Raw genomic sequence first — 15,889 nt, 5'->3', positions numbered from 1 at the left:
TGGGAATTAATCATTTTAATTCATGTTACAACTGCGCCTACATGTCACCCACATGGTGGTAAAGTTAAATAGCAGGCACATCTTCTGCAGAATCAAATCTGTATTCAATTCCCAAATTCAATCTCCACGTCGTTCATGTATCTGAAGCAGATTGGCTTAACACTCTCCATTCACAATTCCACTCCATCCATACAAATATGTAAAAAGATGCATGAGCGGATGAGTTTTTCAAATAAACCCTAACAGCCCACAGTAGTGTACAGCTGGGTATCTGGGGATATACGGACCGCTAAGATTCAAGCTTGGCTTGCGCCAATCCAGCTGCTTTACCCAAATAATCGGTTTACCTCAGATGTCACTTGAAACCAATGAACAACTGGAGGCCGAACCAATATGGATGGTGTAGGTTACCCAACATGTACCCAAAATGGACTCTCAACCATACACTGCTTCAATAAAAGGAAACCACCAGACAATTACCTGGTAATAAAAAATAAAAAAAATGACTGCCCTAATAATAAAAAGGATTATAGTGATGACTTGTCAAAAACTATTTTTAAAAAAGGCAAAAACACCGTTCATCACTAACTAAATATCCGCATGAATGAATAGAACTTGACTGACCAAATTAAGATGGGTCAGTCAGCAGCGGAGTGCTGTGTTTTGTATAGGCCTTCCAGTAGTGAAGAGGTCTCAATGTCCGACTCTGCTTTCTAACATCTTTGATGAAATACAGAGTCTAAACCTTTGGTTTCAGCATGCACTTGTAACAGTAACTAGTAGCGATCATCGGTAACAGCGCACATGAGAAGTATGCATGTGATGCAGCGGAACGGGTCCCCGGGAGCCGCCGCTCTTCTCGCTCAGAGCAAAAACTCTGCTCTCAATAAATAACTTTACCTTCTCTATAATAAATACAAATATTGCATTTTATCATCGGCCTGTTCATGGGAGTTCGTTTGGAATGTAAAAACAGTTCTAGTACACCGCACGTGTTACATGGCCACGGCCTGAACTGCTTGTAGCGGTTCTGTCTGTTTCAGCATTTTCTTTGAAGCAATAATGGTGTTCTTCATCAGCATAGCTACAGTCATAGGGCCGACTCCTCCAGGGACGGGTGTGATGTAACTCGCCTTCTTTCTCACTCCTAGAAAGAAGAGATATCTACAGTCAGCCCGAGTTCATTATTTGGCACGGTTAACATGTTTGCAATCGGTAGCACCTCGACAAATACTTTGACGTGCCTATAGACTTATTAGCCTGGAAGTATTTTCACATTCATATGCAACTATATAGGCATCCGTTCATGCGTCTCGGACATACATTCAGTGGCACACTCCACATCGTTTTCAGTGTAAATGTTTGAAGAGTCCCTGCTTCTCTCACCACCCCATATCTGAGGCTTATTTCTTAAGCCTCATGCACACAATTGTAGTGGTGTGCACAGGCCGTGACTTGCGGCTTGGTGGTGTGCACAGGCCGTGACTTGCGGCTTGGACGGCCGCAGTCACGTGCATTCATTTCTCTGGGCCTGGACCGCAGAACACGGCCGTAATAAGACATGTCCGTTCATTTTGCAGGCTCCTGGGCCCATGCACGGACCATGGAAACCACGGTCGTGTGCATGGCCCATTGAAATGAATGGGGCCGCAATTCACCCATGAATTGCGGCAAAAATAAGTTTGTGTGCATGGGGCCTTACACCTAAGTACCTTCCATCATGATACAACCCCCTGCCACATATGTAAAATCTTATAGGAACAAATCCTAGCCTAAGTAAACCACTATAGGCTTTAGGAATCAGCTGGACCAATGCAGTAGCCAAGTTGACCATTTTAGTAGTCACTAATCTGAACCATTCTAAACATCGACAGAAATAGATGCTGATAGCAAAGTTTTAGGTGCATTGGCTTCCTGGCTCCTGAAATTTGTCCGGCCATGTCCTTACAACTTATTTCCAAAGTATATAACAAGGTTAAGATGCCGTCACTAGCGCTTTAACCAGTCTTAAAGGGGTTTTCCCATGAGAGACATTTATGACATAGCCACAGGATTGGTCAAAAATATCAGATAGATGCAGGTCCCACCTCTGGGACCCACACCTCTCTAGGATGGGGAATTCTATCATTTTATGATCACAGGGGACCCCAAGATCCTTCTTACTGCAACCCCCTGCAGGGAGGAGATTGAACAGAGCAGCGGTTGAGCCTGCGCCCGCCACTCCATTCAATGTCTATGAGAATGACGGAAACAGCCGAACACTGTACTTGGGCGTTTCCATCATTCCCGTCGACTTTGAATGGAGCGTCAGCACTCCTGCTCAACTATTGCTCCATTCAATGTCCTCCTTACTACAGTGAGAAGGAACGAGGGGTTCGGAAACACCCATTCTCATGATCGGTGGGGCCCCCAATCAAAAAATTATCACCTATACATTGTATAGGTGATCATTTAGGATTCTGGGAAAACCAGTTTAAATACATCCCTAATTATTCGGATATGCAGAGATTTACTGCCATTTTGTATTTACCTTCAAAATCCACATCTCCTACAAGCTTTGCTTTCCCAGTCACTGGGTCCTGGACACGGTTGATTCCAACATCGATAACTGCAGCGCCTTCTTTAATCATGTCCGCCGTAATGAGGTTAGGAATTCCTAGATACAAAATGGAGGAAGATTGTAATTTATTGCAGTCATCACAATGTCCATTTACTTTCTATTACACTTCAGTACAGTCCACGTCAGGTACAGAAGTCCCAGAATGCACTCACCTGCCGCTGCAACTACAATATCAGCAATTTTCGTGTGCATCTTTAGTTGTTCTTTTGGGGTGTAGCGGTGGGAGATTGTAACAGTGGCATCACCTGCAAAATAAACACCAATATTATACACCGTAAAACGGATTCTAATGAGTTTACAAAGTTTCCACCCTATGAATCTATATCACACAAAATATTACCACGCAATATTGAAAAGATAAAAAAAAAAAAAAGTACTGACCTCCAGGACGCTCGTGCCTGCCATCCGTGTGCAGCAGCATTGCAATGGGCATTCCGACATTTTTAGATCTTCCGGCCACGACTACATTTTTGCCCAGAGTGGGAATTCCTGTGTAGACAAAAATAGACCTGTTACACGAACAAGTTCTACGATCAGTCGACTAGAACAAGTAACATGCTTGTGGGGGAACTTGCCTGTTCTCTTGATGATCTCCCAGACACCCCAGGGAGTGGCAGGTAACATGGAGTACTGGTCAAGGCACATCCTGCCGACATTCACCACATGAAATCCATCAACATCTTTATCTGGGATAACTGCATTGCACACTTCTCGCTCATCAATATGTTCTATTAAAATGAAAATGGTTTCATTAAATTTCAATACGACGGTCCAAAACGGTCACGGAAGCAAATTCAAGCAATAAACGTAAGCGTATCACGAACGCAAAATCCTTTGACACTCCACTCCCTTTTGTACACAATCTCCTTGGCGTGTCTCTCTGGCTATGAGGTAGCGTGTGCAGAGTTATGCCCTCTAAGGCTACATTCACACGAATGTGACCAACCTCAGACGTGAAAAACGGCAGTTTTTCACGTCCGAGGTGCTCTCGTGCGGGACGGGATATCACGCATTGACTAGAGTCTATGGAGGGATGTGTGAAGCGCAAAAAAAATAGGACATGTCCTATTTTTTCACGGACCCTTCACACGCTCCGTTAAAACAACAGTCGGCCCCATTGAAATACATGTCTGTGTGACAGCCATTGTTTTAACAGCCGTCACACAAACGTCATGCACGCTCGCCTGAATGAGCCCTAAAAGTTTATATAATATAACAAGCCAGTCTCCAAAAACAAAGCGAGGTCACAAGTGAACGGTTACAGGTCAATGAGAAGTTTAAATTTGGCAGTAAAGGGGTTAAACAACGCTCAGCCAGATCGCGTCTCCTCATATCACATAACGGAGACAATCCACAAGCGAGTCGGCAAAGTATAGATTGTATTTTAAGGCTCCGTCCGCGCTGGCTTCTGTTACGACATACCAGATATGTTAGGAGAAGTTTCTTTTGCTCCCATTGACCAAGGCCAGGACAACAATAAACTGCAGCTGTCACTCGAAAACCGTGCTACAAAAAGTGTGCGTAGCCCTGCCCTAACGCTTGCCATTCAGTAATGTTTTCAGACGGACATTTTCTGAACGACTTGTAGTTCATGGGTCTGTGAAGGTTGTCGTTTTGGATGCCAACGCCACACGCTAAAACGACTAGTTGCCAATCCATCTCTGCCATGATCTGTGTCCTGGTCTCATTCTATCAGTGGGGTGCAGGTCTGTCGTTTGGAACGAGCAACTTTCCAAGACTGCAGCCAACAACGACCGAAAAAGTTCAACACTGATATCTTTTCTTCGTCCATGTTTGTCACGCTCATATTTATCACAAAAAGCTGTGGACAGTTGGCAGAAAAGGCTCTAAATCGTCCTTTTTGGCCGTCCAAATTCTTTTCGATTTTTATACTGGATAGAATACAGCAGCTTGCTACTCCAATTATGATCGTCTAATAGCTACGGAAATCTGATGGAAAATAACGGGTATGAACAGAGGCCAATTACGAAAGCCAAACATTACACCAACACTATACTATGGGCACAATCTTCTACGGTCATTGACCACATGAAAACATTGCCACTGTCTGTTGGAACGAGAGGTTGATCTTTGCCGTGTGTACATGGCAGTAATCGGGAATTAGCGCTTGTATGAGCGCTCATTCAAACTATTATTGGTCCGTGTAAATGTCAGATTGCAGTGATAATGGACACGTGTAATAATTAGATTAATTATATCTCATTATTATCTGACCTACTTAAGGTTCCCTGATCTGAAAATTGACTGCTATGAATGTAGACCGTTGTATCCCAATATGAGGTTAAGGAGGACATTGCTTTGCCAACATGAGAATAACTCGGCCGCCCGCAGCATAAACGCAGAGCAATTCATATACTTTACCTGGCAGAGGAAGCTGCACCAGCAGACCATCCACATTGTTGTCATTGTTAAGCTTGCTGATCAAATCCAGAAGTTCATCCTGCGAGATGGATGAGGGCTTGAGAATGGTTTCACTGCTGATTCCTACGGTAAAATAAACCAATTACAATCCTAAGTCAAAAACTAACAGAAGTAACGTTACTAAGGGGAAAGGCTTGAAAAACTACTGACTTCTCCTCTGGTAACCAGAACCAGAGCTGTAAGTATAGCCTTACATATACAGATCACCAGTACGCAAGCATTTCTGGCAAGTTCCAAGAAAATAACTATTTTGTTGGATCCTTGCTGAAAACTATTGTACCGTTCCTCTGTTGTTCCTCCTGAAAATATAAGAATAAATTGACAACTGGGTGTTAACTGTTGGGTTCTTGCACCTGTATACACAGTTTGTTTCATTTTGTTGGAATGTGCTGTTCAAACTTTTGTGTTTATGTGATACATATATGTGGGGTTAGTGACTGCCTCCATTTTTTGATCTTGCACTCCTCCCATTCTGCCCTGGGTAATTTTAATGCGTTTAATGCTGGTTCCTACCATCCCCAGATATATGTAGGCTTAGTCCCAGTTCTGGGTGTATGTGTAGCGTAGGTTCCCACCTCATAGAGGTCGCCTTGTCGTGGCAGGTGGGCTCACACAATTTGATCAAAATGTGCGCTAAGAACCTTCCTATTTGTAAGTAGATTTAGCAGTAATGCACATTTATATATATTTAGCGGCTTAGGTGGCATTAGTGTTCGCAGTGTGCTGTCGCCATTTCTTGTGTGCTGAACAGTTGGGTTGGGGTCCCTACATAGTCTGACACTGTCCAATTAGTGCCCACAATCTCCGACAGCGTCGAAACATACCCATTTGACAAGAGGCATGGTAACACTCCGTTGTCAATTCATTCATAAATTTCTAGGCAGAGTAATAGAGGAATGGCGCAATGCATAGTTCTAAAAAAATGATACCCCAGAATTGTGATACTATGGAGAATATATATATATATATATACAGCAAACATAGAATGGTGACAGCACCCTGCGACACTAATGCCACCTAAACCACTAAATATAAATAAATATGCATTACTGCTAAATCTACTTACAAATAGGGAGGTTCTTAGTGCACATTTTGATCAAAAAGTGTTAGCCCACCTGCCACGACAAGGCGACCTCTGTAAGGTGGGAACCTACGCTGCACATACACCCAGAACTGGGACTAAGCCTACATATATACCTGGGGATGGTAGGATCCAGCATTGAACTGATTAAAATCACCCAGGGCAGAATGGGAGGAGTGCAAGAACAACAAGTGGAGGCAGTCACTAACCCCACATATATGGATCACATAAACACAACAAAAAGTTGAACAGCACATTCCAACTAAATGATACAAAATGTATGCAGGTGCAAGAACACCCATGACTGCAGATATACAGCAAACATAGAATGGTGACAGCACCCTGCGACACTAATGCCACCTAAACCACTAAATATAAATAAATATGCACTAAAGCTAAATCTACTTACAAATAGGGAGGTTCTTAGTGCACATTTTGATCAAAAAGTGTTAGCCCACCTGCCACGACAAGGCGACCTCTGTAAGGTGGGAACCTACGCTGCACATACACCCAGAACTGGGACTAAGCCTACATATATACCTGGGGATGGTAGGATCCAGCATTGAACTGATTAAAATCACCCAGGGCAGAATGGGAGGAGTGCAAGAACAACAAGTGGAGGCAGTCACTAACCCCACATATATGGATCACATAAACACAACAAAAAGTTGAACAGCACATTCCAACTAAATGATACAAAATGTATGCAGGTGCAAGAACACCCATGACTGCAGATATACAGCAAACATAGAGGTCGCCTTGTCGTGGCAGGTGGGCTCACACAATTTGATCAAAATGTGCGCTAAGAACCTTCCTATTTGTAAGTAGATTTAGCAGTAATGCACATTTATATATATTTAGCGGCTTAGGTGGCATTAGTGTTCGCAGTGTGCTGTCGCCATTTCTTGTGTGCTGAACAGTTGGGTTGGGGTCCCTACATAGTCTGACACTGTCCAATTAGTGCCCACAATCTCCGACAGCGTCGAAACATACCCATTTGACAAGAGGCATGGTAACACTCCGTTGTCAATTCATTCATAAATTTCTAGGCAGAGTAATAGAGGAATGGCGCAATGCATAGTTCTAAAAAAATGATAGCCCAGAATTGTGATACTATGGAGAATATATATATATATATATATATATATATATATATATATATATATATATATATATATATAATTTGACTAAACGGGTGAGCTGACAGGTTGTTTAATAAAGAAGATTTTCGTTAATATGTCAATGTTGCCTTACATGTGACTTGTTCCATTATTCCAAGGTTTTAACAATGTACTTATCCTTGAAAGGAAATGTGCTTGACATGGCATAGAGACCCATCAGGAGTTTTGAGGTGCTGAGCCCTCAAACAATGACTTTGCTCTCCTGGTCAGGGTAAGCAGTGTATGGTTTTTAGACTTTCTATGAGCCCTTACACCTCTCTGCTCTCCAAGAGCCAAAGAGGCACAGAGCTCAGTTGAGCAGATCTACAATGTTACAGCAATTGGTGGGGGGTTTCAGCACGTGGACCACCAATCAAAAAAATGAGTGACCCCCTTACTATATAACTGAATATAATGGTTTCTGAAGGGAAAACCAAGATTGGCATTGCCGTTTCCCATAGCGAACAGGCAGCCCCTTCTCATATGGCACGCCCACGGGTAAGGCGTCCACTGCTAAAAGTCCATCTGATTAACTGAAATGGGCAACCTCCTTTATACTTTATGGTGGACAATAAGTTCAGCAAAACTGAGGAGCAGCATTGCAAATCTTAAGGGGGTTGCATTCTTTGAGGAATAGATCAATCTTTCAATGTTATATTAATTTGCGCCACTCTGTGCTATGCAATGTGTGTCTGGTATTGCAGTTTAACTCTATGCACTTGAATCAATACGGTTGATTTGCAATGCACAGCACAAGAGGGTAGGTCTCGTAAAGCCCTAAAGAACTTAAAGAGACTCTGTCACCACATTATAAGTGCCCTGTCTCCTATATAAGAAGATCGGCACTATAATGTAGGTGACAGTAATGCTTTTTATTTAAAAAAACGATCTTTTTTCACAACGTTAGGAGCGATTTTGGTTTATGCTAATGAGCTTTCTTAATGCCCAAGTGGGCGTACTTTTACTTTCGACCAAGTGGGCGTTGTACAGAGGAGTGTATGACGCTGACCAATCAGCATCATGCACTCCTCTCCATTCATTTACACTGCACTAGCGATATAGATATATCGCTATGTGCAGCCTCATACACAAGCCCTAACATTACTACAGTGTCCTGATAATGAATACACATGAAATCCAGCCTGGACGTCATGTGTACTCAGAATCCTGACACTTCTGAATCTTTTTTTGTGAGATTCCGGTAAGTGAAACCAAATCTCGTTTAGCTCCGAGATCTCGCGAGATTTCGTATCCGTTGCTGGAATCTCACAAAAAAAAGATTCTGAAGTGTCAGGATTCTGAGTACACATGACGTCCAGGCTGGATGGTCATGTGTATTCATTATCAGGACACTAGTAATGTTAGGGCTTGTGTATGTGGCTGCACATAGTGATATAACTATATCGCTAGTGCAGTGTAAATGAATGGAGAGGAGTGCATGATGCCGATTGGTCAGCGTCATGAACTCCTCTGTAGAACGCCCACTTGGTCGAAAGTAAAAGTACGCCCACTTGGGCATTAAGAAAGCTCATTAGCATAAACCAAAATCGCTCCTAACGTTGTGAAAAAAGATCGTTTTTTTTAATAAAAAGCACTGCTGTCACCTACATTACAGCGCCCATCTCCTTATGTAGGAGACAGGACACTTATAATGTGGTGACAGAGTCTCTTTAACTCTTACAATTGGTTGAGGTCCCAGTGGTAGAACCCCTCTTATTTCCATTCCTAAGCAGTGGAGAATACAATTCTGTAGACGGACATCCAGGCGAGTCATACGTACCAACATCAGCAGCAGCTCTAGTCTTGTTGAGCACGTATGAATGACTGGCGGGGTTATCCCCAACCAGGACAACGCTGAGATGTGGCCTCTTGTTGCCAGTTGCCACCCACTGCTCCACCTCTTGCCGAGCCTCCTGACGGATTTGTCTAGCCAGCTTCCTTCCCGATATGACAACGGCATCATTTCTTAAATAGAAAAACAGAAAGCCAAATCAGAATGCTATACAAATCGATGAAGAAAACAAACAAAAGGTCGTTTATAGTTCTAGAAAACGGATCTACAAAATTGTGAAAACGACGAATGTCTGGAACCTACTGGTGGAGCATCAGGTAATCATTTGATTTTCAAAATCTTTCTAGGTTGCTAATCACTTGTGGATCGGCGCTAATAAATGTATCTCTTAGGCTTCATTCACATCTACGTCGGGCTTCCGTTCATTGGTTCTCTCAGTCCTTTCCGGGAGCCATGAACGGAAACCATAGCTTTCCGTTCGTATTACCATTCATTTTAATGGTAACGCATCAGTTGCGAATGGTGTCCGTTTGGCGGAATCAATCGTGTGGTCGACTGCGCTATTTATTCTGCCAAAAAAATGGAAACCTCACAGAACGGAGACAAACGGAAACCATTTGCAACGGAAGCGTTCCTAATGACGTCAACGGTAACGCAAACGGAAGCTATGGTTTCCGTGTCATGGGTTCTTCCGAAGGAAAGGTCTGACAGAACTCGTGAACGGAAGCCCAATGCAGATGTGAACGCAGTCTTATTTAATAACTCCAAAGCTAGCAAAAAAACAAATGGCGACACTGTAAAGTTCTTGCGTTGGTTTCTTCTGTCAAGTTATTTCAATTCTATTTGACTTCACATTATATCTGTTAATGGGAAACCTGGATGACCAACAATAAAGTTATGGTATGCAATGTGATGGATGGTGTAGAATCAGGGAAAGCTGGGTGACAAACCCGGAGCACACTAATGTCAGCCATCTTGGTTTTTGCCCAGATGCAGAAAAAATATATAAAAATATTATATGATAATAATAATAATATAAATATAAAATATAGTATTCATTTAACATCACAGGAGGACAACTGGAAATTTTGGAGAACTTCTTCAGCTTCTACAGTTATCAAGTGTCACCTCCGTCATTCCTTCACCAGCCCTTTCTAGGCATCGGCCCCGTCGCCAAACTAAATTTAGAAGGAGCTGATAAGGTTACGGCTGTTACAGGCCAGATAAAAAGCTTGTGTACATGTATCTGGGTGCACAACACTGCCATGACACCAGCAAGCAGTGTTCTATAATAATCTCCATAAACATTACACCGCCAGCAACTAGCGCCACACAAAGCAAATAATACCGCAGGCAGACGTCAGGCCTACTACAGAAGCCATGTGTAATGTGTAGTGACTGGAGGGGGAGTAGCATGGAGGTAAATATCTGCTCACGTGGACTATTCCTAGACTGTATACAGAAACCAGCAGAGAAGCCGGGGAAACAACGAGTATACTATATACATACATGGCATTCACATGTGCTGGGTGACAGGAAAACTACTGCCTGAGGAGGACCAAAGCTCCAGGTTATATCAATTATTATTAATGGTCTTTTATGGCGGATTTTGATCCGGTTTGGCCACCATTTGCGTAATTGTGGCAAAATTGTGCACATTTACCGCAATTTCAAAAGTCATAGAAAAAAAAGCGACAAAAACGACTCCTGTTAATACACCCTAATGGCGGTGAGCACATATGAACAATCTCGGAGCAGTACATTGACAGAATACAGGCTGCTATAAAGTGGTTTTTATGAAGCAGACCGTTCTTTCAGAAATAGCGGTCAGATCGTGGTTTTTTTTTGGGGGGGGGGGGGGGTTTGCTGCAACTACCATGAAGATTTTGCAGTAGTTGCAGCAATAAATCCGCAACATGACCACTATTGTCCGAATAACTCACGGGCGTGATGCCTCGCATGGTGATCATCAGACTGCTCCCTAATGGGAAAGGTGCCATTTAAGAAGAGATTTTCCACTAAGCACATTTATCACTGATTTACAGGATAGGTGATAAATGTATGATCATTGTGGGTGCCACTACTGGGACCTCCACCGATCACTATTCCTCTTCGCAGCATCGATCGCAGTGCAGATTTTGAATGGAGCGGCAGGTGCACGTGTGCTTCCACTCTATTCCATGTCTGTGGTGCCAACAGAGACAGCCGAGTATAAGTATAGGGTTAACCATTGTGAAGGTCCATTATATGCAAGTCACATGAAAGTAGCAGCAGAAAGTAGCGTAACGAAACTTCTAATATACAACCATTGAATAGTCCAACTCGCCTGGAAACGGATGTCACATGGTTGCAGTAAGTATTTTCCCCATAGAAGTGGCATTGTGACTGACATTGTGACAGACTCATGACGCATTAGATCATGTCGCCCCAACCTAAAGGTGACCATAACACAAGTGCATGCCCCATATACATTGCGGATAGTGAAATACATGCCCATGTGTGACTTCTTCTCTACCCCAGTTGTGTAGGAGATCTGATCCATCCATTAGTGACCAAAAATAGGTAAACCTTTTATAATCTATCATTGTTTTATAGTGATCATCTCCAGACTGCCGAGCTCGAATCAGAGGGAAAATCTAATTTCTTTATAAACCGAATCAAATAAATGACGCCATGTCAGACAAGGGATGGGATGTGACACCTCAATGTCACAAGGGGTTTCAATAAATGGTGTAAGGATCTCATGGCGAGTGTGAAGTGTGCCCGATGTCTAAAGTGACGGCCTTTTCTCAGTGCTAGTGTAGTAGAGGTTATACCCTTTAATGTGTCTCATAGGCCGGTATCACACTAAGAACCTATTCCCGAAGAGTTAAAATATGGCTCCCTCTGCACCGAGCAGCCGGCACCTTGCCTGTGTGCAGGGTGTTTCTGGGGTGATGCTACTCCATCTCTCGCTGATAAGCCACTGGATACCGGCAGCGACAAAAAGGCGACTCCGCGTAACGCAGAATGATATTGTCGGCTCCATTAAATGTTACACAACGGATACCTTGCATGCCGGAAAGCCCTGGGTTCCCACAGTATTTCCAGCTCTTACACCTCAGCTATTCTACAAACAATAAGCGGCTGACACGACATGGATCATTCCAGCTACACCCAGTCACCCGGTCACATATTGTGTTCTATAAATGACTCTTGTGGACTGCAGACATCGCCACAGAAATAGAAGCATTTTATACACGGATAAATACTCCCAGACGTCTCCAATTTAGCGGGAATATTACTGTTGACAGTGTACAGGAAGGGGAGGGGGCACCATCTATAGGTCACTGGCATATTATATATATATATATATATATATATATATATATATATATATAAGCCCCGTGGGGGGGGGGGATCAAGACTAAAATCTGTTGTAGTAAGTGAATGGTGCGATGTACACAGGGAAATTGGGTGGTCTCCTCAGTTTCTAGATTCTTATTTAGAGGTCTACAAGCAACGTTTTTCCTGATCATGGAAGGATCGTCAGGTAAGGGACATACATGGATAAAGATTTCCTAATGATAAAGCGTTGTATTATGGGATAGATCACACGTACTTTCCTCAAATAGTAACCACTACCTGTAATGACAGCGATACGTGCGCATACTACACCCACGTGGACGCCTCATCGACCGCTAGATTTCCACAGCGCTCGCTTCATGTTTTTGGATTCGCGTATGTTATTATCCCTTTATTGATACGGCATCATTTCATGGCAGTGCCATTTATCTTATTACATATAAACCGGTTATATGCACTTTTGCTTTTTATAGATCGGTTTTGTGTTCCTATAGCATTTGCGCTGTGCTTTTTATAGGTGTCTGTTTGGGACTTATAGGTTTATTTGCAATAAAGACTTGGAGATGCAGACAATTTTGTATGCGGTCTGTTTCTGAGTCTGCGTGCGTATGAGTGAGTGTCAGTGGAGTGAGTGTCAGTGGAGTGAGTGTCAGTGGAGTGAGTGTCAGTGGAGTGAGTGTCAGTGGAGTGAGTGTCAGTGGAGTGAGTGTCAGTGGAGTGATTATATATATATATATATATATATATATAGTGTGTACTAGTCTTGCATCACACAGTCATTGGAGCATCCTCTGACTATTCCAGAAATGACTGAGGTTTAGTATTCTGGTAATGCCTCTTGCTATGTCCCATAAACATAACATACACCACTGACTCCTCGTGCGTCTCTGTCTCCCCGCCCCCATTGTGAAGTATCAGTAGAAGGACGGGAGATGTATATAAGGAGGGGGCGGGGACAGCAGCCAAACGCAACCAGTGGAAGAGATTTCATCAGCCGCCGTGCACTTCCTGCATCAACCGCTACACGCGCCATGTATCCAGACTACGCTGTCTATCCAGTGTATGCAGCCCCCCGTACACGTGTACCGCACACAGAACATTATATATATACCGCATATATACATAGCACCTACACATCACATATGTACATACACAGCTCCCAAATATACACGCAGCACATACATATATACACCACCTACATCTACACACACCTAGACTGCGTGTATATATATATATACACACACAGCACATATATAGAGACACACACTCCAGGTCCAGAATTAAAACTTGTACACTGGCGCTTATATACGTCCGGGATATGTAGAGATACAGGGGAGTAGCACGGACCTAGTATATACACTAGTCATCACTTCCAGTAGTCTATTCTAGACGTACACACTACAGCATTAATACAGCTACATTCCGCACTGACGACCCCGTATACACATGAAGGTCGCCACCTCTTCCTATACAAACCGCATCACTGACTTCACAGGCAGGCACCATAGACATGTAGAGAAGCCGCAGGTACGTACCGGGACGGGGTGCAGTGGAAAGCCCGGACCTGGGCTCTGGCAGCGCAGTAGAGGGACCGCAGGGAGCTAATGGTTGCCATGGTGATCTGGGCGCAGAGATCTTCAGCCCGCAAATTCAACTGCTACTAAGCTAAAGGGGAAGGAGCCGCGGCCACGCCGGTATAATATACACTCGCTGACGTCACGGAATATTCACGCCCACGATTACCGCTGTGGGCGCGGCCCAGTTGCAGGGCAGGGTGGTGACGTCATGGCGGTGACTGACAAGCCGGCTTGTCAGTCTCCGCCGCGGACACGTCTGTATGGGATGCTGCGTACAATATCGGCTGTTCCTCACACATACAAACATACACTTTATAAATGATGCGTGAGATGTCCATCTGATTGTTTTATGTGGGTGACACTGCTAGAAAGCCCGTATGTGACTAGAAATGCCTACTGCTAAGAGGATAAACATTACTACTAATGGGAAGAAGATATAAAAAAGGGCATAATTAATTTTTTATGTTTGGTAGACATGGCATGAACAGATTTTATTTGTAATTAATGAGGACATAAACACAAATTCTATATAAACAGACGCCTTTGTTATTTCCTGTGTTTGATAGACCTGGAATGAACAGGATATTTGTGCAGTTTATAGTGGAATGAACACATATCCCATAGAAACAGATGTATCATTATTTTTCTGTGCTTGATAGACCTGGAATGAACAGGATCTACGTGCAGTTTATAGTAATAATTATGCATCTGTTATGAAACGTGTTCATTCCACTATAGACTGCACCAGGGGTGTAACTAGGACTGGGCCCCATAGCAAAATCTTGACCGCCCCCCCCCCCCCCCCCGGGTGCCACAAGCAGCCCCCCTTATGAATAGTGCCCCCTGTAGAATGTGCCATACAGCCCCCCTGTAGACAGTGCTATATAGCCCCGCCTATAGATAGCGCCCCCACCTCCCCTTGTAGATAGTGCCATACAGCCCCCTGTAGATATCGCCATAAAGCCCCCACTGTATATAGCGCTGTACAGCTCCCACTGTATATAGTGCTACACAGCCCCCCTTAGTAGAAAGTGAAACACACAGACCTCTGTAGATTGCGCCACACTCAGCCCCCTGTAGATAGAGCCACAGCCCTCCCCCTTGTAAATAGTGCCATTCAGTTCCCCCTTGTGTATAGTGCCACACAGCCCCCCTTTGTGTATAGTGCCACACAGCCACCCCCCCCCCTCCCTTGTGTATAGTGCCACAAGGCAATGGCGCATCCGAGAAAGTTGTATAAGCCAGGGAGATGTCACTCAAACATGGAATGGTGGGTTTGGTGGCAGGACTATGTGACTCTTCAGCATAGCGGCACCGCCCCATGACTCTCTAATGAGTAATTAGCATATAGTGTGCATCGTTTTAAAAGTGGATATTAAGGATTTTGCTGCAGCTGAAAAATCACACAAGGGAATGTTTGGAAATATTGTCAGGTCATGTATTACCGCACGGTGGCGGTTCAAGGGGTAAAAACTACCTGACAGATTCCTATTAAATTTACAATGAATTGAGAACAATTCTATCTGTCCTGCAATCTTGTTATTATAAATATATCCTATATAACTACAGATCCAGAACCAAGCTCTGACGTATATACAGTACCACAACCAATCTCATTACATATATACAGCACTAGAACCAAGCTAAGTACATATATACAGCACCAGAACAAAGCTCAGTACATACATACAGTACCACAACCAAGATCAGTACATCTATACAGCACCAGAACAAAGCTCTGACATATATACAGTACCAAAACCAAGCCCAGTCCATAAATAAAGCGCTAGAACCAAGCTCAGTACATAAATACTGCACTAGAACCAAGCTTTGACATATATACAGCACCAGAACGAAGCTTAGTACATATAT

The 15,889-nt window shown here is 43.5% G+C and overlaps 1 protein-coding gene across 2 annotated transcripts; it reads right to left on the bottom strand.

The window, feature by feature from the left end:
* On the bottom strand, nt 1-14,232 carry MTHFD2 (methylenetetrahydrofolate dehydrogenase (NADP+ dependent) 2, methenyltetrahydrofolate cyclohydrolase). 2 transcript variants are annotated; one of them, XM_075858484.1, is made up of 8 exons: nt 13,976-14,232; nt 9,084-9,268; nt 5,003-5,125; nt 3,196-3,348; nt 3,002-3,109; nt 2,773-2,865; nt 2,531-2,656; nt 1-1,147 (listed from the first exon to the last, which is right to left on the bottom strand). In XM_075858484.1, exons 1-8 carry the CDS (start codon nt 14,053-14,055, stop codon nt 996-998), a joined length of 1,020 nt encoding a protein of 339 aa, XP_075714599.1. In that variant the 5' UTR covers nt 14,056-14,232; the 3' UTR covers nt 1-995. The 2 variants fall into 2 exon arrangements, with proteins under 2 accessions (XP_075714599.1, XP_075714600.1); XM_075858485.1 differs by lacking the exon at nt 13,976-14,232 and adding an exon at nt 12,720-12,808.
* Nucleotides 14,233-15,889: the final 1,657 nt, after the last annotated feature.

This window comes from Rhinoderma darwinii, chromosome 3, assembly GCF_050947455.1.
Source record: "Rhinoderma darwinii isolate aRhiDar2 chromosome 3, aRhiDar2.hap1, whole genome shotgun sequence".
Classification (NCBI taxonomy): domain Eukaryota; kingdom Metazoa; phylum Chordata; class Amphibia; order Anura; family Rhinodermatidae; genus Rhinoderma; species Rhinoderma darwinii.
This window is presented reverse-complemented; position numbering and strand designations above follow the sequence as displayed.